The 26,605-nt window shown below is 41.1% G+C and overlaps 1 protein-coding gene across 6 annotated transcripts in view; it reads left to right on the top strand.

Moving 5' to 3' along the window:
* The window catches only part of ARHGEF3 (Rho guanine nucleotide exchange factor 3), a 348,389-nt gene that overhangs the window by 181,789 nt on the left and 139,995 nt on the right, over positions 1–26,605 (top strand). For all 6 annotated transcript variants that reach the window (XM_017894189.1, XM_017894195.1, XM_017894194.1 and 3 more), the window contains one exon: positions 1,975–2,037. In XM_017894189.1, the coding sequence (XP_017749678.1) occupies positions 1,975–2,037 (63 nt within the window). The remainder of the gene's footprint in view (positions 1–1,974; positions 2,038–26,605) is intronic.

Below are 26,605 nucleotides of genomic sequence, written 5' to 3'. Positions count from 1 at the left end.
GACCTCCCTCACTGTCCTCCCAGAGCCCTCCAACCCATGTTTTGAGCACCTACTGTGTACTAGGCACTCTACTAAGCTCTAAAATGCATTGCTATATTTACTCCTCTTCCTTTGAGAATAGAAGCTAATGCCATCACCACCACCCCTGCTCACACCTTAGAGTTGAGAAAAGGTGACTCAGAGAATCAAAGTGACTTTCTCTAGGATGTTTGGCTCTTATTGCATTATAGTTCATCATAATAGGCCTGTCTCTCCTACATGAGTGTGAGGTCCTTAACCTTGGGAATTGCTGACATTTGCATTCCTGGGAGCAAACACAGGGCCTGGCACATAGTAGATGCTCAACAAACCTTTGTTAAATTGAAGTGAAAAAAATAATAGAACAATTACAGTAATATAGAAAAGAGTTTTTCTGTTTGCTTTCCAGCCTCTGCCTTTGTTCAAGCTCAGGGTTCCACTAGAGGAGGAGGAGGCTGACTTCTTTTGGGATTGAATACTACAGATGTCTTCAAACTCTCCTGTAACCCTATGCTGGTGACTCTGGTCTTCTGGTAGCTTTCTTCTAAGTAACATCAGAAGACCTAGCAAGTCACAGGTTAGGGACTGAAGAAACACTTGACTGGTTGGTTGAGCTGGGTGTGCAGAAGAGAGGTGAATGTATCTTTGATGAGCTTTTTTGTAACTTGTAGATTAAATTTATTTTCTTTGTAGATTAAATTTATTTTCTTCTTATGAAAAGAAAAAGGCCAGGCTCAATGGTTCACTCCTATAATCTCAGCATTTTGGGAGGCCAAGGCAGGAGGATCACCTGAGCCCAGGAGTTTGAGACCAGCCTGGGCAACATGGCAAGACCCCCTCTCTACAAAAACTAAAATTAGCCTGGTGTTGGAGTGTGCTCCTGAGGTCCCAGCTACTTGGGAGACTGAGGCAAGATAATTGATTGAGCCCAAGAGGTCAAGACTGCAGTGCGCTGTGTTCACACCACTGCACTCCAGCCTCGGCAACAGAGGGAGACCCTGTCTCAAAAGAAAAAAGAGAAAAGAAAGAAAAACATACTTTTTCACACCTAACTTGGCAGACTGCCGTGGTCATAAATTTACAAATTCATTTCAAATGCAGTTGTCTTCAGTCCCAGTAATGACTTTTTAAAAATCATATGGCTGTAAAGCAGGAAAGTTGGAGAAGATGTCTGAGTTTCTTTCCAACATTAGGGTTCTGTGATTACATTAGGACCCTGGATATGGTTTAGAGCAAAGTTTAAATTACTTAAGTACAAAGCAGCTCTAAAAATGGAATGTCTTCAAGTGAATTAGATTTTCTTTCCAATCTAATCTCCTCTTCCCAGTTAGTCATAATCTGAACTTTGTATCTAAATTTCTGCGCCTTGATATATGGAGACATTTAGAAAAAAATGAAACTCAAAGAGAAACAAACTATAACAGCACACATAAAAATAGTAACACAAACCAATTATCCTAGAGCTTAATAGTTTCTCATAACTTCTTAGGCTATCTTAGAAGGGTTCATTTACAGGCTGGGCGCGGTGGTTCACGCCTGTAATCCTAGCACTTTGGGAGGCCGAGGCGGGTGGATCACGAGGTCAGGAGTTCAAGACCAGCCTGACCAACATGGTGAAACCCTGTCTCTACTAAAATACAAAAATTAGCCAGGTGTGGTGGCATGTGCCTGTAATTCCAGCTACTCAGGAGGCTGAGGCAGGAGAATCACTTGAAGCCAGGAGGCAGAGGTTGCAGTGAGCCAAGATCACACCACTGCACTCCAGCCTATGCGACAGAGACTCTATCTCCAAAAAAGAAAAAAGAAGTGTTCATTTACATAGTTTGGTTACAAGTTTTGGGTAACATGGTGGAAATGATAAGGATTGCATGTGCTATTTGATTGCTTTTTTCTTGCCTTAATCAAAGCCATAACCCCTACTTACTTTTGAACTTTGTTTTTTCATTTGTTTTGCAGCGAAAACGGAAACAGAGCACCCAAGATGAAGATGCTGTTAGCCTTTGCAGTCTCGACATAAGTGTAAGTACAGTCCTTTCTACCCCCACTGGCGCCGAGAGCATCTCTCTTCTCTGAAGATTATTTGTTAATAATATGCTGTGTGCTTGAAGTGGGCTTCCAGGATCTGACTATGGAAGTTGTGACCTGGGGGAAAATTTTTTTTAAGTGAAAAACATTTTATTTCACTGGAGAAAACTGTGTGGCCAACTTAAACTTCCAGGCTAAGTTGTTTATTGCCTATGTCTTTTCTCTCATAAAATGAACTGTGAACTCAGTACATTTGGGTAGAATCTAGATAAATACGAGTGTGCTCTTTTAGAGGCTGGTTCCAGAAGATGGAAGAGATGTTTGTACCCCTTTGGAGGGCAGTTAGTGGCTTGGCCCAGCTCAGGCAGCCGGATGGGCCAAAGGCCAGAAGAAGACTCCAGCAGCATAGTGGAGTGAGTGGCTTTGGATCAGCAGATCTTAGTTTGAGTCCAGATTCTATACTTACCATCTGTGTGACACCTTTCCTTACCTGTTTCCTCGTCTGGAAAATAGGGATGAAAAGACTTAACCTGACAAAATTTGGGAGGGGGTCAAATAAAACAATAAAAGTGAGAATACTAAACACATTACCTGTACATACTGGGCACCCACTAAATATTTGCCTCATTGTGTTTTTTTTTTAATCAGAAGTTTGTAGAAGATGCTCAAGTGTCTTGGTAGTTGACTGTTGGTGATGATCAAGGTGGAAAAGCTTCCTTGGCTTTGTTTCAGAACATGTCCTTGGATGCTTAATTTCATAGCTTTCTTTGTGTGGCCACCTTGTCTCCCCACTGGTGCAATTGGGAAGCCTACCTTGGCCTCTGATGCCCTCATTATCCAGGGCCTGGGAGGTGGAGTAGGAATTCAGGCCCTCCCTGGGCTCCCCTTGTCAACTCATCATCTGCATGTCCCTGTGGTTTAACCACTGTGCTCTGTGGATCCATCTAACATTAGGCCCTGCTCGCTCTCCTCTATGGAGACCATGAAAGCTACTCTTATGAGATGAGAAGCCTTCCAAGCTGGGAATAAAGAACTGAGTCATGGTTCTGACTCTACCTATAATTAACAGTGTACCTTGGATGAGTCATTTCCTTTCTCTGAACCTCTGTTTCTTCATTTGTTAAAGAAATAAAAAGAAAAAAGGTTTGGGATCAGGCCTTCTAAAACCATTGTGAAAAGGAAACTCATTAGATATGGATTGTCAGGTACTCAACTGATAACATTATTTACCAGTGTGAACAATGTTTCTTAAGCTATTTTTAATTACTGCAGAGTTTTCTGTGGTACAAGCAGCCATGATGGAGTGAGCTTGAACTGGCACTAATTAATGTACTTCAGCATCTATTTTACCATATGGTGTTTGTTTGTTCCAGTCTTTAGACCCTCAGATTGACGGAGTTGGGCCAGTTTACTAGGTTGCCATGGTGAACAGAACAAAAAGATGATGTTCCTCTGGGTTTTACTTTACTCATTGAATATTTTGTTATTGACAAGTGAAGTCTATGGAATTTCTCTTAGCAGCAGCAAGATTTTTTTGTGTCTTTGAATCTTTTTAATTTTGTGGAAGTTTACTTTTAGAATTTAAAGATTTTCAGAATTTAAAGACTGTCAGAATTTACAGAGCCCTTAGCCACCATGTATGTATTCCAGTCCCTTCACTTTGCAAATAAAGAAGTGGAAGCCCTCGAGGTGTAATGACTCAGGCAAGACTTCAATCCAGGTCACTTCTAAGATTATGCCTTGTCTTACATTTTTCCCCAAGTATATTATTGATACCCATTTTTCAGGAAAGCATGTCTCTAGATGCTTTCTATCGAAGAACCACTAACATTGTATTAAAGGACTGTTTACAACTATGAATTATGATTTGATTTTTGTCTTGATTGTCATCAATAGCCTTGACTTCCCATCAAGGTCACAAGCCTGTGGATAATTTGGCTTCTTTTCTCCTTGTGCAGCTACGGATGATGTTTTCTTTTTTCTTTTTCTCATATATTATGTTTTGTCACAGTAAAGAGACTTGTATAGAAGATGAATCTACTCCATTACCACCACCATGGCCGATCCCTATGCTTAGGGACTCAACTCTAGACAGACTCATTTCTGATTTACCTGGCATTTTTCCTGAATCTTGGCAAACAGGGCTGAGTTTCCTCCATTTATTGCAGAAGTTGGAAGAATTCTAGAAACTGTTGTAGGAACATGAAAACTGCTGTTTTGCAGATTCCACTGACCATTAGAGTCATATAGAGATGATAGAGGGTGTGACAGATCCAGATGTGGCCATGGAGGGACTGTGACTAAATTTAAGTAACTTTCTCCCAGTAGGCACTCTGGAGAGATGAGTTGAATGGAATTAAATGGTAGATAGAGCCACACAGGAGAAGATGTTTTGCCATTAAGGCAACAATGGTGAAATGAATATCTGAATCCAATAAATTAATTGCTCTAATAAGTAAATGGCCTCTGCAGGCTACTCAAAGGAACTTTATCTTTATGCATTTAAATGATGATATCCAATAGAGTCACTATCCCTGAGCTAACTGGCAGTATTACTGAAGAATTTTTTTCGGACTGTTTCTATGTGTAGTGGAAAGTATCTTCAAAAAAAAAAAAAAAAAGGTGGGTCCCATTGGATGACTCATACCAGAGGATGCGAGGGTTTGGGAAAGTAATATGAGTAACTTTCAATTTTTATTCCATTTAATAAGTCGTAAGACATTTGCCAGATATGTGCTTTGAACAAGAAATTGCTAGATGAGGGAACAGGTCTTTGGGGATCATAGTCAAGTTTTCATTGAGTCCCAGCTCAATGCTAGATACACAGTAGATTCTTGATAAATACTGTTAATGGGTTAAAAAACAAAACAAAAGAGTGAACTCGCCTAATGTATACCTCTTCTAAAGAAATATCTCTAGGACTTAAAGTTGAGAAATATTAAGATAGACTAAATCCCCTTTGAGTAAAAGTAAGTGCCCTATAGCAGCAGTCCCCAACCTTTTTGACACCAGGGGCCAGTTTCATGGAAGACAGTTTTCCACTGACCGGGTGGGGTAGGGGATGGTTTCAGGATGATTCACGCACTTTACATTTATTGTGTACTTTATTTCTATTATTATTACATTGTAATACATAATGAAATAGTTACATAACTCATCATAATGTAGAATCAGTGGGAGCCCTGAGCTTGCTTTCCTGCAACTACACAGTCCCATCTGGGAGTAACAAGAGGTAGTGACAGATCATCAGGCATTAGAATCTCATAAGGGACCAAAACCTAGATCCCTTGCATGCGTAGTTCACAATAGGGTGTGTGCTCCTATGAGAATCTAAAGTCTCCTCCGCTGATCTGACAGGAGGCGGAACTCGGGCGATAATGAGAAAGATGGAGCGTGACCGTAAATACAGATGAAACTGTGCTTGCTTGCCCGCCGGCCACTCACCTTTTACTGTGCAGCCTGGTTCCGTGGCCCTGTAGAATGTTTGATGTTATCATCACTCAGACACCCTTCAGGATGACTGACGTTATTCTCACAGAACAGGGATCCTCGATTGTTTGGAGGGATGCATCACTTACTCTTTTGGGAATCTGGTGATAGCACAGGAAATTTTACAAGATTGATGTGTGATTTCAGGGGATTCATGGATCCCAGTCAAGACCCCATGTTAAGGATTTCTGTTACAGAGGAAACTGGAAGGGTCTTAAAGCTCGGTGATGGGTGACGTATCTCCAAATAATTGTTTTCTGACTCTCCACTCCCAGCACTTGGTGAAAAATGAATTCTGACTGAAGAGTCAATGTTAGTTGATGATATAATCGGTCACTATTTTTTCCCACCGCCTCACCGCCTCACCCAATCCCCTGACTGGGCCCCCAACTTCCTGGTGGGTTAGAACACAAATTATTTCTGAGGGAAAATAAAAAGCAACGTACACTTTTGAGAGCAATCTGCCGAGTGGAGAAGGCTCCCAGCAGCCACCTACGAATCTCCTCTCACGTCAGAGGATATGAGTAGGATGGTTTCAGGGAGCTTGCCTCCCCCACAGCACTTTTCTAGTTTAAATTCTAATGGGCTAGAGACGATGTAGCTCATGTCACCACAGGAAAGGCCCTTGGTGCCAGAGCTCCTGCTGCAGAGCACAGCTCAGCACCACACATTCTTTCTCATAAAACAAATGAGCTCTGGATGGAAATAAAAATAGCCTCCAATGATAAAGTAATATAAAAATAAAAAGGAATATATGTTCTCTAGAAAAACTGGAAAATGTGAACAATAGTTTGACAATCCCACCTCAAAGCCATAGCTACATTTTGATGAATTTCCTTCCTGTCATTACATACAAACCTTTATATTTTTTTCATTATGAAATATTTCAGACATACAAATGGTATAAAGATAATAGAAAACCCCACGTAGCTACCAATGCAACTGAAGAAATACGCCTTTAACAGTGATGCCAAAGACCCTTGCAAAACCTTTGCTTTGTGGAGTTTGATGTTTGTTTCTGCTTTGCATGTCCATAAATTTGCTATGGACATGTATCCCTAAATAACATATGTATATGCTTTTAAAATTTATATAAGCATACATAGTTTTTAAAAATTGAGATCGGGCAGGCACACACAGTAGGCCTATAATCCCAGCACTTTGGGAGACTGAGGTGAGAGGATCACTTGAGCTCAGAAGTTCAAGACCAGTCTGGGCGACACAGGGAGACCCTGTTTCTACAAAAAAATTAGAAATTAGCCAGGTATGGTGATGCATGCCTGTAGTCCCCGCTACTTGGGAAGCTGAAGTGGGAGGATCGATTGAGACTGGGAGGTTGCTGCAGTGAGCTGTTAATGTGCTGCTGTACTTCAGGCTGGGTGACAGAGTAAGACCCTATCTCAAAAAAAAGAAAAAAAAAAGAAAAAAGAAAAGAAAAGGGTTATAGTACAAATTAATTTATTCATGAATTTTTCACATACTATATTAAGAACATGTCATCATATTATGAAATATTCTGTAAGAATATTATTTTAATAACAATAGAGTACTTTATCAAATGGGTTCATTTAAATCTATTCCACCGACCCTTTACTGGGTATTTAGATAAGTTCCAACTTTTCACTATTATAGGTAATGCTAATGGGCATCCAGGAACATGTTTGTGCAATCTCTTTTATCAGTAGGATAAAGTTTGAGATATGAAATTCCTGGCTAAAAGAGTATGAATATTTTTACAATCTGTGAACAGGTTTATCCTCTGCTTCTGGCAGTGAAGTGCAAATGAAGTTTTGAGCTGTTGAGTATCTTGTGTGGAATCTCACAGGCGTGGGAGATTGTTTTCAGCTTTCCCTGGTCCTTCTCTCTTCCCACTACATGGCCAGTCCCTTGCTAAGACTGTGACTTGAGGTGGGACATTTGCTTCCCCCCTCCACCCATCCTGCCACCCTTTAGGAGAGCCCCTGACAGGGCCCACACTCCTTTCTTGACTGGTGGGGATGGAGCTGGTGGGGATGGAGCTGGTGGTGGGGCATCTTTTCTATGCTGTTGGAGCTTTCCCATGGGAGCACGTGGCTGGACCATCACTTGGGGTGAGATAGGATTGGAGTTCACATTCTTCCTGCATTTTTATTTTGCTGATTTGCAACCATCAAGATGAGCCCTGTTTAAGCTCCTGGCAAGGAATACTTGGGAAGAATGTGCTCACAGCTCTCAGTGCTTTTGAGATCCTTGTATTGGGATTCTTCTGTCCCTCTTGAGAAATCTACACAGAAATCCACATGGCGAATGTTTGCATCTCACCCCTTCCCTCTCTTCCTAAGGGGAGTAGTTGAGGAAGAGCTGAGCTATGGTCTGCCAACAGTGGAGGAGGCTCTTCTGGAGCTCACTAACATGACTGCAAGACCCTCATTGAGGTCAAGCAGTATTCAGCATCTCTGCGGCCTCCTCACTGGCCTCCCTGCCTCTTTGTAGTCTGCCCTCTAAGCATCAGCCAGGGGCATCTTTCCAAGATGTCATGCTACCTCCAAGTTCCCAGACTGTGCTTCCAAAGCCTTGCACCATCTGGCGCCTGCCTACCTCCTGAACCACTCCCTTCCACCTTTTACACATGCAGGCCAACCATGCTGGGTTTCTTTCAGTTTCTCAAACTCGTCATGCTCCATCTTGTCCCTGGGCCTCTGCACATGCTATTCTCCCGTGTGTGGAATGCCTGCTGTTCCTTCTTCTCCCCGCATTTCACCTGGCTCGTGCTCCCTTACCCTTCTTATCTAGCTCTCCTCTAAGAGGCTCCTAGACTTTGTAGGATTCCTTTGTACCTCTCCCTGCAGCCATTCCCTACCACCACTACCCCACGCTCACAAGCTTGTGTCCCCGTCCTAGTCTTTATCACCCAGCATTGTGATGCCTGCTTCCATTTCACCTTCAGAGGCAGGCTGTGAGCCCTTCACAGGGAGGGCTGTGTTCTACTCTTGTTACATCCCTAACACTTGGCACAGGGCCTTGCCCATAGCAGGTGCTGAATAAACACTGAATGAAGGTATGCTTGAAGTTTCTTCTGTTGTATGAATAATTGAAAGAAAGGGACAGATAAATGTTAAAAAGTCAGTAGCATTTCAAAAAAAAGGAGGGTTGGGATAGAATTTTAAAAATTTAAGGCAGAAGATGAGATGAACATATTTTTCTCAGATGTGTGATGCCAGGAAGTCTTTTGGACTTCATTCACTCGGGTGTACAAAAGGCTATTCCTGATTTTTTTTGTAGTACATGGTATAGAAGTGAGCTGTTTATAAGTTCACCAATAGCTTGTGAATTCCCTCAAAGCAAATACATAGTGTCCATCATAGATGCTCCATAAATATGTCTGGGATGGGTGAATGCATGAATGAATGAATGAGTCTCAGATTGAGTTACTTATATGGGTATTCTGAAATGCTCAGTATTATTCTTACTAGCATGGTTTTCCTGGGATTAATATTAATCAGAATTTCAGGGAGGAAGGGACCAAATGGCTAGAGTCCTTTCTTACGTAGCATGGCTGTGAGAGACTCATTAGATACATAGTGACAAGAGCAGCTACTGTTGATTTAGTGCTTACTATGTGATGGGCACTGCGCTATTATACATTTTATTATTTAATCCTCATGTTATCCCTTTAGAGATGAGGCAAACGGAGTGGATAGAAGTTATAAACTTGCCTGAGGCCTTACAGCTAGCAAATACCATAGCTTTTGGATCTGAGTCTCAGGCCTGTCCTCCCAATCACAGTGCTAATTATAGCTATTATATTAGTAAATAGCATACTATAGCATGCTAATATGAATTAAGTATTCATATGCTCTGTGCTTTTCAAATACCTCATTAAATTCTCACAGTGGTATGGTCCTGTGACAATGGAATGTATCATACCCTTTTTGCAGATGAGATAACTGAGAGTCAGAGAGATAAACAATTGGTTCAAAGTCACAGTAACATGAGGATTAAATAATAAAATGTATAATAGCGCAGTGCCCATCACATAGTAAGCACTAAATCAACAGTAGCTGCTCTTGTCACTATGTATCTAATGAGTCTCTCACAGCCATGCTACTCTAGCCATTTGTAAATTTAAGCCCAGGATGGTTTGATTCCATAGCCTCCCCACACCACCTCCAGGACAGGAGAGGAGAAGAAAGCTTTTGGCTCCCTGGCTTTCAGTGCTGGATGATGTTTAGTGCTTTTAGCTGGTCTTATTGACAAAGTTGCTTTGAGGTTTATGACAGGCATCCCCAAATTTCCATTAACTGTGGACTCCAGTTATTTATGCTGTCGTGTGCATGCCCAAAGCACAAGCATTGATATAGAAGAGGGGAAAAAAAGCTTTCCTGTCTCAGTTAAGCTAAATGGTGTTTCATTGCCAGGATATGTTAAACCAGGCACGGAATAGCTGCGAGATTTATTTTATCTCTGCTCAGCAGAGTCCAGATAATTTAAAAAGATACCATTTCTGTGGTTTTGTTTCTCTTGGTCTGTTCTGGAACTTGCTAACTGGGGAGATTAGCGTTGCCCTGGCCAGCATGGGGCCTTGATGAATTATGTGGGAGAGGTTAATAATGCTCTTATCACCAAGGAGACCAGGCATCTAGCTGAGATTGGGTCTTCATTAGCACATGCTTATATTTAACTTGTTGGCATTTTTCTTTGTTTGTTTGAATTTATAGTCTATTCTTGCTGTCTGTGAAACCGTTTGGGCTTAGCAGACACCCTATGTTTGGTCCAATGGTTGTTCTGATGCTGCCACCTCTGATGGCAAATTTACTTGTGCTTTGAGTGTTCACATAGACACATTGCATCTTGCCTTTGGCCTAATAGATTAGGTGGTAGATGATAGTTGCTGTGATCTTTTATCTTTGACTCACTTCTTGAAAAGCACAGTGACAAAGAAATTCCAAGGAGCTTCAGGACACACTCTCAGATGTGGATGATATAACAAAGTATAAGTCAGTGTATTCACCTTTTCTCATTCCCCCTCAAAGTGACCTTGATGGGGCCCTTGTTAAGTGAGGGTGCTTGTGCCCCAGAACACCTGTTTGTTGGAATTTATCACCAGAATTACAAACTTCAGGAGGTTAGAGAGTGAACATCATTCTGTACCTCAGTTTCCTCACCTGTAAAACTGAAACTGTAACAATGCCCTGCCTTAAAGTTGTAAGGATAAAAATGAGTTAATTCGTGCCAGGTGAGGTGGCTCACACCTATAATCCCAACACTTTGGAAGGCTGAGGCTGGAGGATTGCTTGAGCCCAGGAGTTCAAGAACAGCCAGGGCAATATAGTGAGACCTCTTCTCTACAAAAAAATTTATATAGCCATTAAAAAAGAATGAGATCATATCCTTTGTAGGGACATGGATGGAGCCATTATCTTTGGCAAACTAACGCAGGAACAGAAAACCAAATACTGTATGTTCTCACTTATAAGTGGGAGCTAAATAATGAGAACACATGGACACATAGAGGGGAACAACATACACTTGGGCTCTCAGAGAGTGGAGGGTGGGAGAAGGGAGGAGGGAGAGGATCAGGAAAAATAACTAATGGGTACTAGGCTTAATATTTGGGTGATGAAATAATCTGTATAACAAACCCCCATGACATATGTTTACCTATGTAACAAACCAGCACATGTACTCCTGAACTTAAAAAACAAAATAAAACAAAAAAACACATAGCACAAAAGTAAAACTTGTTTGATGTTTTAAAAAAATAATAAATTTAAAACTTAGCTGAGTGTGGTGGCATGCACCTGTAGTCCTAGCTACTTGGGAGGCTGAGGTGGGAGGATCACCTGAGCCCAGGAGGCAGAGATTGCAGTGAGCTAAGATCATGCCACTGCACTGCAGCCTAGGTGTCGGAGCAATATCCTGTCTTTATTTAAAAACAAACAAATAAAATAAAATAAAAAGTTAATTTATGTAAAGTACTTAGTACCTGGCCTATCATGAGCACAAAAAACAAAACAAAACAAAACAAAAACAAACTATTGTTGCTATTGATTTTGTTATACAAAATCAACTTTATTGTTAAGTTCAGGGGTCTTTGTTATTAGTACAAGTATTCCATAAATAGAATTGATCATGTAATTTTAAAAAGCAGTATATGAGGTCAGGCACAGTGGCTTATGCCTGTAATCCCAGCACTTTGGGAGGCTGAGGTGGGTGGACTACAAGGTCAGGAGTTCAAGACCAGCCTGGCCAACATGGTGAAACCTCGTCTGTACTAAAAATACAAAAATTAGCTGGGTGTGGGGGTGCATGCCTGCAATCCCAGATACTCGGGAGGCTGAGGCAGGAGAATCGCTTAAACCAGGGAGTGGGAGATTGCAGTGAGCCGAGACCATGCCACTGCACTCCAGCCTGGCGACATAGCGAGACTCCATCTTAAAAAAAAAAAAAAAAAAAAAAAAAAAGTATATGAAAAGAGGTACATAAGGATTTTTTTTACAGCATTGTTTATGATAGCCAAAACTGGAAACAGCATGAATATCCAAATTATATAGACTTGTAAATGCATTGAGAATATAAGTGTAAAATGCAGTTACAGAACACATGCTATATATGTTATGCTCCTATATGTTTATATGCATTTATCTATATAAAGGAAGAAGTATGGAAGAGCATACACTGTATTGTGGATAGTCCTTAGATTGGGAGAATGGAATTGTGGGGATGAGGAGATTAAGTTCTAGGGATTCCTGAGCTTTGGTATTTTGCAAAACCTGTGAATACCCCTTTCCTCACAAAGACTGTTTATATATGCCCAAAGCAAAATTCACAAGGTTACAGCAAACCAGTTATGTTGAAATACAGTTATGAAAATGTTTAAAAACAAATTTGTGGTTAGAGCATGTGCTTCTTAATGCATTAACATCTGGCAACAAGTCTAATAACTAATACACCTTCAGTGATATGATAATAATAAGAATAAATGATATTTTGAAATACCTACACCAACTACACTGTCATTTGAAAATACAGTGATTTCTATGTTGACAGTCATAGGTCTGAGAATGCTTCTGTGATGTGTAGTCGCCATTCATACTGGAAAGAAATACTAAATTTCAATCATTGGTGAAAATAAAGATGTATCTCATTTTTCCATCCAAGCTTGAAGATGCCCTGAATTTTATTCAGTGAACCCTTGAGGGTGTAAGAATTCTAGATTATGAATCTCTGCTTAAGACAATCTGTTATGATAAGCTTTTCTATTACATTACATTTGTAATACAAATGACTGCAAAAAATACAAGTATAATAGATTTTGACCTGTTGGTATATGAGATTGTTAGTGTTAGTAAAGATAAAAATGTAAAACATTATATAAGTTGTTTTTAGGAAGACCATGTAATAGTCATGAAATCAGTTCTCAGCACTTGGTGTTTAGATTTTTCCTTGAGAACAGTTTAGCTTACTGGTCCTTCACATTGCTTTTTTAAATGTTTGTTTTGTTTTAGTTTTAATTTTTTATGCTTCATCTGCCCATATACACATTGCTTTTTGAAATAGATAACTTGAGCCACCTCAGTATTTTAGTAGAAAATCTTTTCTGCTGCTTCTACTGTTGAAAAAATAATTTGGGGATAGAAAGATGTTTTATTTTTTAGAGATGAATATGGAAGTGTTTAGGGGTAAAATGTCTTGATATCTTTAATTTACTGTCAAATTCTTTAGCATAAAATATAAAGTGAATATTTTAAAGAGAAAACGATTTTATTTTAATTATACAAGTAACACTGTATACAGTCTTATCATTTAAAAATCAAACAGCAGATAGAGAGCTAACAGTGGCTCCACCATGCCCCAGTCCCACTTACCTCCTCAGGTATATTAATCAGTTTACTGTCTCCTTCCTGATATTTAGATAGAGTTAGATAGATAGATAAATAGATATGTAAAAATTAGTTTGTGATGGCTTTTTGAGGACATGTTGTCATTGTTTCTATTTTAATTTTCAACTTGCTTTTTTTCCCCTCTTAAATAGATTTTATTCATTTATTTATGGCTGTGAGAAGAGATAGTATATTGAAAGCTATTCAGTTACAGAATAGGGCATCCTCAGAAAGCAAAAGGAGGAATGCCTTATCTTTAAGTTTTCTTCTATATAGGGTAGACTTCACTTTTCTTCTGAGCAGTTTTAGGTTCACAGCAAAATTAGGCAGAAAGTACAGAGCATTCCCATATGCCCCCAAATCGATATATACATAGTCTTCTCGTTTCAACAGTTTCCATCAGAGTTGTACATTTTTCACAATTGATGAACTTCCATTGAGACATCATCTTTCAACCAAAGTTCATAGTTTCCATTAGAGTCCACTCGTGGTTTTGTTCATTCCATGGGTTTGTGCAAAATTGTAATGACATATATCCGCCATTATGGTTTCATACAGAATACTTTCACGACTTTGAAAATCCTCTGTTCCACCTATTCATCTCCCCTTCCTCACTAACCTCTGGCACTGATCTCTTTACTCTCTCCATAGTTTTGCCTTTTTCAGAATTCCATATAGTTGGAAGCATACAGTATATAGCCTTTTCAGATTGGCTTCTTTCACTTAGTAATATGCATTTATGGTTTTTCCATATCTTTTCACGACTTGGTAATTCACTACTTTTTTATCACTGAAAAATATTTTATTGTATAGATGTCCCACAGTTTGTTTATCCATTAATTTAGTGTAAGCTCTATCTTATTCTTTGAAACTGCTGCTTATTATTGCATAAAACAGATGGGTATAGTTTATTTTTAATGCAGTTCTCCATTGAGAAACATTTTTGTTGTGTCCAATACTTCCCAATAACAAACAATGACTGTCTCTACACCCCAGAGCAAGTAGTAAGGTACACTTCATTTAAATAACAGTGTTTGCAACTCTTAAACTTATATATCCAGAAGTATATTCCTTCTATGTCATCCATAATTAAATATATATATATATAAATTGTAGTTGTGAATTTAAAGAATGTTATATTGACAAGGTTTACCTTTCAACTGTCTTAAAATGTTTTCAGTTTATCATTAATACTATTTTGATGAGATTTTTGCAGTAAGAAGTTACTAGAAAATAATACTTTTGTTTCTGATTTTTTTCTAGGCTGTAGCCTGGGTCTGTCCATCTGAAAATTATGTAAATAATATTGGTTAGGAAGTTTCATCTGGACTTCCATGCCCAGCTAATTGAGTTTACCCCTAAATGACTTAAGTAATTATATGAAGCCTCATCTTTGATCTAGTTATATATTCCTGGTTTCAATGGCAGAAGCTGTTTTTCTGTTTTTCTTACTTTTCTCAATTGTATCTGATACCTGTTCTCTGTGAAGAGGAGATATGCTGACTTTTGCCCTTGATCTTACCATGCATAGAATTTTACATTACTTGACGGACACTGAAATTCTTGGGTAACTTCAGAGAAATGTTAAAAGAATGAAGTAACCAGGAGAATTCTCGTGGTTTGTGTGTCTTCCTCTACCCTGCTGTTTAACTTACCCTGCTATGTGCTGATCATTTTATGGAGAGAACTGACTCAGTATGAGCAGGTGGTTTCTCTATAAGCATAACATTCATGACTGGTATTGAAGGTGAAACGTTTGAAAACAAATCATGGGCTTATCTTCAGTGGTCACAATGCCAGGTTTGGATTAACTCCTTAGCAATCCTGCAGGGAAACCTGAATGGGTTTGTTCCCAACAGACTGACCTTTTCCCCTTATAATACTGTAAATGGAACTTTTTTTTTTTTTAACTCCTCACGTACCTCAAAATATCAATTTCCAAAACTGGAATCCTCTACTCAGCACTAAAATCAATAAATCTAAAGAGTCTTTGTCTTTATTTGGCAGAGGAAAGGGATGGTTTTGCTGGCCAGCTCTATATAAATTCCATTGAAGAAAATATGTATTATTTTAGAATTAATGAGTTAATTTGTTCATTCTTTAGTGCATTCACTCAGTGCATCCACTAATTCAATCAACTGGCATTTACCGAGCTCTGCCATACGTCATACATGGGCCACTGAAAGAAGCTAAACTTAAGACTCATTCATCTGCAGACAAGCGGGGGTTGCACTCTTGCTTCTGAAACAAGTTAACCAAGCACAGAGAAGGCACATCTAAGCTGTACCCATGGTTGTTTTTCTCCTTTCTCTAAGGGATCAATTTTGACTCTTGGTTAGTTTTGAAAGAAATTTTACTATAGATTCTTTTCTGGTAATATTTTTCTCTCTTAGAATATCCTCGAAATTGGCCGGGCGCAGTGTAATCCCAGCACTTTGGGTGGCTGAGGCAGGCAGATCACCTGAGGCCAGGAGTTCGAGACCAGCCTGGCCAACATGGTGAAACCCCATTACTACTAAAAATACAAAAATTAGCCGGGTATGGTGGCAGGCGCCTGTAATCCCAGCTACTTGGGAGACTGAGGCAGGAGACTTGCTTGAACCTGGCGGGTGGAGGCTGCAGTGAGCCGAGATCGCACCACACTGCACTCCAGCCTGGGCGACAGAGTGAGACTCTGTCTCGAAAAAAAAAAAGAGAGAGAAAAAAAGAATATCCTTGAAATTAACGTATTTGCTTTTAGCTGGTTAACTCAAAGGTTCAGTCAGGAAGGTGCTTCACTCTATTTTATGTAAAAACCAACCTTGAGAAATTATACTTTGTGGTGGGCTTTGCATCTGTGCTCTCCTTACAGTTAGGCATTAAGCTCTAGAAGCATTGAGTTTCAAAGAAACATCGCTAGGATTTTTTACATCTAGAGAGAACCTTTCATTTTGTTCACGTGGAGTGGTTGTGGGGTATTGTTCCATTTTAGGGAGAACGAGGTTGTTTTAAATGAGCCACTTCTGTAAATTGTTATTAGTAGTATTTAAGAAAATGCCTCTGCTATTGATTTTATTCTGTAAAGTTTCATTCATATCCAAGCAGATGTGATCAATGGGGTGATGGTTTGATAAATAGAGTCAGATTCAAGCCATTATCACCTCCTCCAGATGGTCATGCCGTCTTCATCTCCACAGTGGCTGGATGTCTCGGGCCTTCCAACCTGGTCTTCCTCGTTTTCCTTCAGTTCTCTGCTCAAATGTTCTTAGAATTCCTCTGTCCCGCTCTGTGAAATAGCATTTCCAGACCAGGCATGGTAGCTTACACTTGTAATCCCAGCACTTTGGGAGGCTGAGGCAGGAGGATTGCTTGAGCCCAGGAACTCAAGACCAACCTGGGCAACACAGCGAAACCCTGTCTCTATGAAAAATATGAAAATTATCCGGGCATGGTGGTGTGCCTGTGGTCCTAGCTACTTGGGAGGCTGAAGCAGGAGGACCACTTGAGCCCAGGAGGTTAAGGCTGCAGTGAGCCATGAGTTCTCCACTGCACTCCAGCCTGGGTGACAGGGCAAGACCTTGTCTCAAAAAAAAAAAGCATTTTAATTCCTCATGGCACTCCCCTCTCTTCTTATCTGACTTTATTTTTTCTTCATAGCCTTTATCATCACCTGTCATAATATGTACTTTAAAAATTTATTATATTTTTCTCTTCAAAGTAGAATATAATGTTTATTTTGTTGTTTTTGCCATATTATCAACATCTGGGACAGTATCTGGCGTTGTGTGTCCAATAAACATTTGTTGGATAAATGATTGAGTGGCCACTTGGTTGTTCATATGTTACATGCTGTCTTTGGAAGGTTACTGTAAACATGAACTGGATTTATCTTGGCAACATTTTAAGAACATGTCTTCCTCTATATACATATTTGCCTTCCCTCATTTTTAAAGAAAACAAGTAAAACAAAAGGCAAAATCAAGGTCTACCTGAAGAGACCTTGTGATATGCAAAGCAAGATAGGTGAAAATAATGCTAGGCTCTTATGAGCTAATAAATAAGTCAGGCTTAAGACAAGAGGATAGAAGGAATGTGAAATGTACACATGATCTCATATGGATGTGGAATTGTTAACACCAGTGCTTTCACATTTAACTCAGTTGGTATGGAAAGATCTCTCAGGATCATGATAGGAATGGAAATTTTCTGTTAAAATGAAAAACATCCCACTTTTACGTCTCAATTCCTTTCCACTTAACGGGTGTTTATTGAGTGCACAACACTATGCCTGTGCCCACCATGTGGTTACAGAATGAAAGATCTTGTAAGGAGTTATCAGTCAGCATACATTGCTTGTTTATCCAAGCTTGTGGAAAGGAGTGTATTCTAGATGATACAGAAATGGCAGAGTACCAGTACATCTTTTATATCTCACCCAGAATATGTTCTGGCTGTTACATTGAAATATGAGTAAGCCTTGCCGCTTCAGCATTCTCAATATTGTGAAAAAATACAGGAGCCACTTCGAGGAGACCCAGCATTGTTGGAGCTAGGAATGTGCCAGGTTCTCCCTGCTGGACAAGGTGGAATGCTTCCCTGCTTTCCCTCCAGGGTAAGTGGAGCAGCCTCCCCTAGGAATGTGACACAGGGCACTGGTCATACTAGCCCACCATCTTTAGTCTCCTTTTTGCCCTGTGTGTTTAGCTTATTTTACTTGGAAAAGGTAAATAAGGTTTTGGTTGAAAATACCTTTTATTGATTGTAAGCTTCCAAGACAGGGAAAACTAAACAGGAGGTGCTGAATGGACCTAAAATGGACCTGACGATCTACTCAACTTAATCATGCTAATAAAGAAAGGTGGGGTTTGTTTTGTTTTGTTTTGTTTTGTGTTTTGAAACAGGATCTCACTCTGCCATCCAGGCTGGAGTATAATGGCATGATCACAGCTCACTGCAGCCTTGACCTTCTGGGCTCAAGTGATCGTCCTGCCTTTCAGCCTTCTGAGTAGCTGGGACCACAGGTGCAGGCCACCACACTTGGCTAATTTCTTTCTTTCTTTCTTTCTTTCTTTCTTTCTTTCTTTCTTTCTTTCTTTCTTTCTTTCTTTCTTTCTTTCTTTCTTTCTTTCTTTCTTTCTTTCTTTTTTTAATTTGCAGATAACCCAAAAGGCAAATGATTCACCTACGGTTAACAGAGGTGACTGCACTTTGAACAGGATGTCTGTCTTACTTTGGGCTGCTATAACAAAATACTATAGCCTGGGTGGCTTATAAACAACAGAAATTGATTTCTCACAGTTTTGAAGGCTGGAAGTGTGAGATCAGGGTTCTAGCTCTGGTGAGGGCCCTCTTCTGGGTTGTAGAGTGTGCCATTCTCATGACCTACACACTTCCCAAGAGCCCCGCCTCCTAATACCATTACATTAACGGTAGAATTTCAACATATGAATTTCAGGGGGACACAAATAATCTGTTCATAACAATGTCTAAGCTCACAGATCATACCTCACTAACCACCTGCCTAAATGTCATTAAAGCCACAGTAATTTACTAACTTCCATGGAGGAGAGAAAAACCTTTTAAAAACATCTTTTTTAACATGGTTTGGATACAGTGAGTTTTCACAAATTTGAATATTATGTGTAACTGAAAAGACATGGCTTTAAAAAATTATAAATTATCTTCCTTTACATTTGATACTTCATGTGGTTTTGCCTTCACATAGAAAAAGAGGTTTCATTATAAACAAGTTTCTGATGTGTATTTCTCATAGCTGTTGACAATCTGCTGTATTTTGCTTTGCTCTGCTGTGTCTGCTGTAGTGGAATCATTCTCCTTTCTAACCAATCCGTGCACTGAGGTAGTGTGTTCTCTTCTAGGTTGCTGTTTAAGTTTTGCTATGTGCCTTGATAATGTTCCCTCTCTAATACAACCAGAAATTGAGGCTGTGATTTCATTTAAATTATTGTCAGGTTGTGGAAATAGGCCTGCCATGTGCTCGCCATCCCCACAGGGAAGTGGAGGAGTGCCTGAAATGAGGAGTGAACCAGCTTCTGGCAACTCATGAAGAATGTGTCTGAAAATAGGGATGGTATGAAGGGAGGGTTATTGCTGTGTTTTATATAATAAAGGGAATGATTAATGGGCTCCCAAGAAACCACAGTAAAGAACAAAATTGCCTTTGGGACCTTGGAGGCTTTGTTTAGTTTGGGGGCTTATGTTTGACTGAAGGTCTCATGTTCTTGACAAAAGGATGACATTTTGCTGAGTAAACTTTGAAATTTTATTACATGTAATATAATGATTGAAGAGAGGAATATCAAGACACTCTCTCTGAGGAAGGTCTATGTTAAGTGGCATTGATCATTGAATAGCTTCCTGATTTACAGGTGACTTGGAAGACATTTCTAGACTGTAAGGTCCTCAAGGACCTTACATGTATTCTTTTATTCTTTCCTCATTCTTTTATTGATATTCACATTAACTGAGCATCTCCTATAGTCACACTGTGTTAATTGGTGGTAAGAGAATAACATGGTGAGCAAACCAGGCAAGGTTCTGGTGACTTACAGTACAATTATGGGGGCAGATGTTAATAATCACAGTAACAAGAATATAATAACAAATGAAAACAACAGCTTTGAAGGCAAGAGAGACACGTTGCTGTTAGGGCATTTAACCAGGGACCTTGACCTAGTCATGAAAGGCCAAGGAAGCCTTTTCTGGGGAAGTGAAAGCTGAAAGAAGGAAAGGTGTTAACTAGGTTAAAGAGCTGAATGAAAGAGCTGTGACCATGTGTAAGGGCCCTGTGGCAGGATGGAACATGCTGCTTTGAAGGCAAATGCAGCTGGTAGGTGGGAGATGGTGAGACTGGAGTAGTTGACAGGAACCAGACCATGCATAGCCTCAAAGGCTATGCTCAAGATTTGCATCTTTATACTAAGAACAGTATGGAGTCACTAGGGAGGGGATGTGTTAGGCAAGGGTGTCATTTGTGCTTTCATTCCTCTGGTTGATTATGAAACCAAGGGTAGATGTGGATGATGAGTAGAAGGCTGCCTTAGTCTCCTGATGAGAGATGGTGGTGTCCTGGCTTAGCTGTCTGTAGGGCAGACAAGTTTGAGAGACGTATATAGTTTTGTATCTTTACTGTCTGGTCTTGAGTGGGCACTTAGTAAATGTTTCCCTTCTTGGCATGGGTTAGAGGATATAGGTTTTATTTTACCTTCTGTCTTTGTATAGCTATCAGACCTTGTATGTATTGCTTCACCTCTCTGGGCCTCAGTTTCCACAAATATAAAATAATATAGATGAATTGTGTCCTTTCCAGCGCCAAATTCCCTAGGTTCATGATGTTTTGGGTACTATCGGTTTTTTAGGCAGATGACTAAAAGGTAAATGTGGGCCAGGCACGGTGGTTCACACCTGTAATCCCAGCACTTTGGGAGGCTGAGGTGGGTGGATCACTTGAGGCCAGGAGTTCAAGACCAGCCTGGCCAACATGAAGAAACCCTATCTCTACTAAATAGTACAAATATGGCCAGGTGTGGTGGCTCACACCTGTAATCCCAATGCTTTGGGAGGCCAAGGTAGGTGGATTGCTTGAGGTCTGGAGTTCAAGACCAGCCTGGCCAACATGGCAAAACCCTGTCTATACTAAAAATATGAAAATTAGCCAGGCATGGTGGCACACACCTGTAATCCCAGCTCCTCGCGAGGCTGAGGTGAGAGGATCGCTTGAACCTGGGAGGCAGAGGTTGCAGTGAGCCAAGATTGTGCCAGTACACTCCAGCCTGGGTGACACAATAAGACAATGTCTCAAAAAAAAAAAAAAATTATCTGGGTGTGGTGGCACACACCTATAATCCCAACTACTCGGAAGGCTGAGGCATGAGAACTGCTTGAACATGGGAGACGGAGGTTACAGTGAGCCGAGATCGCTCCACTGCACTCCAGACTGGGCAACAGAGTGAGACTCTGTCTCAAAAAAAAAAAAAAAGGTAAATGTGTTGGTTTAATAATAGGAGATCGGTATCTGGATTTACTCACACAACATCTTTCTTCAAGTCCTTCTCTCTGACTCCTTGGATATTAGAAGACGTGGTTAGGGGGGCACCACTGTATACACTTAGATTTCATTTATGGCAAACAAGACTGTTCTTTAATTAGGTTGCCTTTTTAAAGCACACCAGATGTGAGTCACTAGAAAAACAAAACCAAACTCTTCAAATGAGTAGGAGTGAATGTAAGAATTCTAATGAATCAGCCCAGGGTACACAGCCTAAATGAAGTGGAAAAAGCTAGGGGAGGTTTTGCTAAGGGGGTGCATTTGACTCTTGTGTCCTGTGAGTTGGGAATCCTTTGTCAGCAGTTGTAACAGGCATGCTCAGCTGCAACCACAAACATTTTCCAATGGAGGAGTGTTGATAGCATTTTCATTGACCTTAAAAAAATAAAAAATCTAATGGCAGGGTCAAGGGGAAGGCAAGAGGTGTAATTTGCTGGTCAGTCTCAGTCAGCTGCCTGCAGCAGCCTCATCCTGTGTGAGACTTTAAGGGAATGCACATTGGCATGGGGCTCCCAGGGGAGGGGGGCCCAGATTCAGCCTTAGCCTCATAGAGAAGCAACACACTGAAACAAGAGCGGCCCTGTTGACCTTCAGACTGCAAATGGACTGCTTTCTTTGTGCCACGTTGCCCAGTGAAATAATCCTGATAAAAGCTTTTTGTTTAGCCATTGGAACAAGAGCAGGGATTCAGGGAAAGAGTATTTCCCCATCCTCTTAAAGTGTTTTGGTGTTGGCTGTTCAGCAGACCTGGGTTCTGCAGAACCAGTAGGCATTGGAGTGGGGGGATTTGTGGAGTAGAGAGGTTCTTGGGTGGTTCTGAGGTCATCTGCAAGGTTTTTTGTTGCATCTCTCACACTTACAGAAGGGCATTCCGCTCCTGCTCCCCACTCCCACTCCCCTCACCATGCCTTTGCCTCCGTACCATTCCTTTTAAAATCCCAAAAGGTGGGTGAGTGAGGAGGGTCAGAGGCTTACTCTTTCATTTGCTCCTTCATTTTAAGCTGTGGATTAGAATCTGTGTTTTTGCCTTTGTATCAGATTGGCCAGAGATAACCCCATTTTTTTAGTGCACTCTGTTGCTGTGTATAAGTTTTGGGGATCATTTGGGAACTATTATAGGTATACACCAGTGAAAGTAGAGCTGCTGCTTATTAGATTGAAGACATTTGGAAGAGAGAGAGTTAAAAAAAAAAAGCCCAACAGGTTAGAAGGCTTCATTCACTTTTAGAAGAGAGAAAGGAGGAAGAGTCTGAGGTACATTCTATAGCTTTGTGGGGAGAGGGAATGCTTCCAGCAGGAGCTTTGGGATTTGGCAGTGGCAGACTCTACTCTTTGCTCCCTGCAAGGCTCTGAGCAGCCTCTTGAGGGCCTAGCAGATCCAGGCCTCTCTGACCCCAGCCCTCAGTCCCCAGGCCCTTGTACATTTTATACTCAGATTCCATTTAAGAAGTGGGAGATCCATAGCCCCTTCTGTAAATGTATCAAGAGAGAAAATCCGGGTCTCAGTGAACTTTGAAGCCTCTGCTTTAGCCACTGCCCCCAAACCTCCACTGGGCTCAAATTTCCTTGCTTTTTCTGCTAGGAAGACTGTTTCTTTTGCATGCTTTCACCTGGGCAATCTAGGTTTTAAATGTTGAGCATTTAAGGAGCTTGTGTTGATTTTCTACCAAACCTAGATGACAGATTGGGTTCCAGTTCCTTCCAGCCCCAAGCTTTCTAGACAATCTAAGGCTGTCCCTTGACTTCTTCAAAGTGAGATGGCCCCTAAGACTCCTCCATGTCCCACCCCACTCTGAAGTTAATGGCCAAAGTCCCAGGCAGAAGGCACCAAAAGGGAAGGTACCACCCTGGCACTGACCACCACTCACTGGTAACAGGTGCTTCATACTGCAGCAGCCCCTCTGCCTGCATAACAAGCCTGAGAGGTGATTATCATCACACTTGTCTTACAGGAAGCTAAGGCTGACATGGTTTCTTTTCTCTAAGCCTTTGCAGATTTGCACAGGGGCCTCTCCTGGCCCTGAATCTCCTCTCCTTTCCCTGCAGCAGGGGACTGGAGGTGCTTTATTTCTGCCGCATTGCCTTTTCATTGTGGGTCCAGAGACCACTCATAAAGGCAGGTCTTCTCTGTTCTTTAATAGGCATGATTCAAAAGAAACCCTGTTGTTGCTCTTCCTTCCAGCTGACCATTGCCAGCTTCTGAGCAGGAAATGAACTTGGCACGTTTTAATCACCTCATCCCCCACCATCCATTAGGCAGATCTTTTTAGAAACATAAATCGGATTACATTACACTCCTTAGTCAAACTCTCCCGTGACTTCCAGGAGCTTCCATGGGGTCCGTAAATTTGGATTGGAAAAAAAAAATTACATCTGTATTTTCACTAACCTCCAACTGAGATTTACATTTCCTTTCTATAAATGGGGACAAAAAAACCACAGCAATATCAGCAGTTACTTGTGACTTTGTCACCAAAAGAACCCACTGTGATTTTCTCTTCATATTATACTGGTTGCATATATCTCAGAATATTTTGTATGCCCATTTGATTATTCAAAATGACAGTAGTGGTTAGATCTGCCACCATATCTGTTATTTAAAGTATAAACAGGCCAGACACAGTGGCTCACACTTTGGGAGGCTGAGGTGGAAGGACTGCTTGAGGCCAGGAGCTAGAGACCAGCCTGGGCAACATAGTGAGACCCCATCTCTACAAAAAAATTATAAAATCAGCTGGGCATGATTGTGCATGCCTGTAGTCTCAGCACACCACTCAGGAGGCTAAGGCAGAGGATCACGTGAGCCCAGGAATTTGAGGCTGCAGTGAGCCATGATTGTACCACTATACTCCATCCTGGGTGACAGAGTAGGACTCTGTCTCTAAAAAAATAAAATGAAATGAAATAAATATGAACAAAGAAGTCATTTGATAAATTAGTTTTTTATGTTGCAAACTACATTTTATTTTAAATTAAATTATTTATTTTAATTTCTGTCTGTCTGTCTGTCTGTCTGTCTGTCTGTCTATCTATCTTGAGACCAGGTTATGAGACTGGCTAATTTTTGCATTTTTAATAGAGACAGTGTTTTGCCATGTTAACCAGGCTGGTCTGGAACTCCTGAGCTCAGGCAATCCACCCACCTCAGCCTCCCAAAATGCTGGGATTACAGGTGTGTGAACCATCGTGCCCAGCTCAATGTAATGAGTTTTCTTAATCAGAAGTGTACCAAAGGGTTTGGATGTGGTAGCTCATGCCTGTAACCCCAGCACTTTGGGAGACTGAGGTGGGTGGATCCCTTGAGGTCAGGTGTTCGAGACCAGCCTGACCAACATGGCAAAACCCTGTCTCTACTTAAACAAAAATTAGCCCGGTGTGGTGGTTTGTGCCTGTAGTCCCAGCTACTCGGAGGCTGAGATGGGAGAATCGCTTCAGCCTGGGAGGTGGAAGTTGCAGGGAGCCAAAATCGCACCACTGCACTCCAGCCTGGGTGACAGAGTGAGACCCTGTCTCCAAAAAAAAAAAGGTGTACCATGGGGGTGGCAAGAGGGATGTGGGTGCAGTCTTCCCTGGATTTAGGCAACAAGGTGGTATGGTTTTATTATTTAAAAACAGTAATACAGGCCGGGCACAGTGGCTCACGCCTGTAATCCCAGCACTTTGGGAGGCTGAGGCGGGCGGATCATGAGGTCAGGAGATCAAGACCATCCTGGCTAACACGATGAAACCCTGTCTCTACTAAAAAAATACAAAACATTAGCCGGGCGTGGTGGCGGGCGCCTGTAGTCCCAGCTACTCTGGAGGCTGAGGCAGAATGGTGTGAACCTGGGAGGTGGAGCTTGCAGTGAGCTGAGATTGCCTACTGCAGTCCAGCCTGGGTGACAGAGCGAGACTCCGTCTCAAAAAAACAAAACAAAACAATAATACAATCAACTTAAAGTCTATTCTTCTATGATCACTAAAAGCTGGTAACTCTAAACAATGCCCATGATAAAAATACTCCTCCCTGGCAGGATAAACCACTCCCATAATCTCCCTGCCCCCACAGCCCTACCCTTGGTCTTTCATAATTCTACATTTTTTGTTTGTTTGTTTTTGTCTTCGCCATTTAAAAACATTTTGCAAGCAGAGGTCCACAGGGTTCAGCAGGCTGCCCGGGAAGTACATGACACAGAAACAAGTAAGAATCCCTGCCTTAAAATAAAATGTAGATCCACTTTCCTTGGCCTATAGGGCCCAAATGTCTAGGCTACTGCCCACCTGCCAACCCCATTTCCCTCCACCCTCTCCGTCTCTTGGCACCTTCTAATAAACCAGAATTTATTGAGGGTACTGAAACATGCGAGGTTTATTCTTTCCTTTCTTCTTCCCCCAGATTTGACTCCCACCTTGTTCTGATCTCAGCTTTCAATGTCACCTCCTTGCAAAGGCCATTCCTGGTAACTCAATTTAAAGCAAGCCCTGCCCTCCCTGCAAGTGCTTTCTGGGCAGTTGTTACTATCTAAACCATCTGTTGTTCCTGTTGAGTGTCTTCCTCCCCTCACCAGAAGGTAAATCCACAAGCACACACAGGGACTACCATTGTCAATTGTTATAATCTCTAGCATCTTGATTATAGGCACTGGCAGGGGCTCAGTACCCTCAGAGCTGAGTTTGCTTCTCTTCAACTTTGTGTGGTAGCAGCCAGTTAATAATACATGTTTAATCACTAGGCTTAAACCCATTAAAATTCCTACAAAACCTGGAAAAATGTACTCAGCTATAAAAATGCATGTAGATACAGTGAATGGACAGTGCAGCCATAACAGTGAAGGAAAGAAGAAACCTTTTTTTTTTTTTTTTTTTGGAGACAGGGTCTTGCTCTGTTGCCCAGGCTGGAGTGCAGTGGTGCAAACATGGCTCACTGCAGTCTCCACCTCCCAGGCTCAAGCGATCCTCCTGCTTCAGCCTCCTGAGTAGCTGGGACTACAGACATGCACCACCATGCCTGGCTAATTTTTGTATTTTTTATAGAGATGAGGTTCCACCATGTTGCCTAGGCTGGTCTCAAACTCCTGGGCTCAAGCGATCTGCCACCTCAGCCTCCCAAAGTGCTGCGATTACAGGCATGAGCCACTAAACCAAGAAACCTTTTAAAATGTAATTTGTAGGTCAGAAAAATGGT

This window comes from Rhinopithecus bieti, unplaced genomic scaffold, assembly GCF_001698545.2.
Source record: "Rhinopithecus bieti isolate Rb0 unplaced genomic scaffold, ASM169854v2 scaffold_21649, whole genome shotgun sequence".
In the NCBI taxonomy this organism is placed as follows: Eukaryota; Metazoa; Chordata; class Mammalia; order Primates; family Cercopithecidae; genus Rhinopithecus; species Rhinopithecus bieti.
This window is presented reverse-complemented; position numbering and strand designations above follow the sequence as displayed.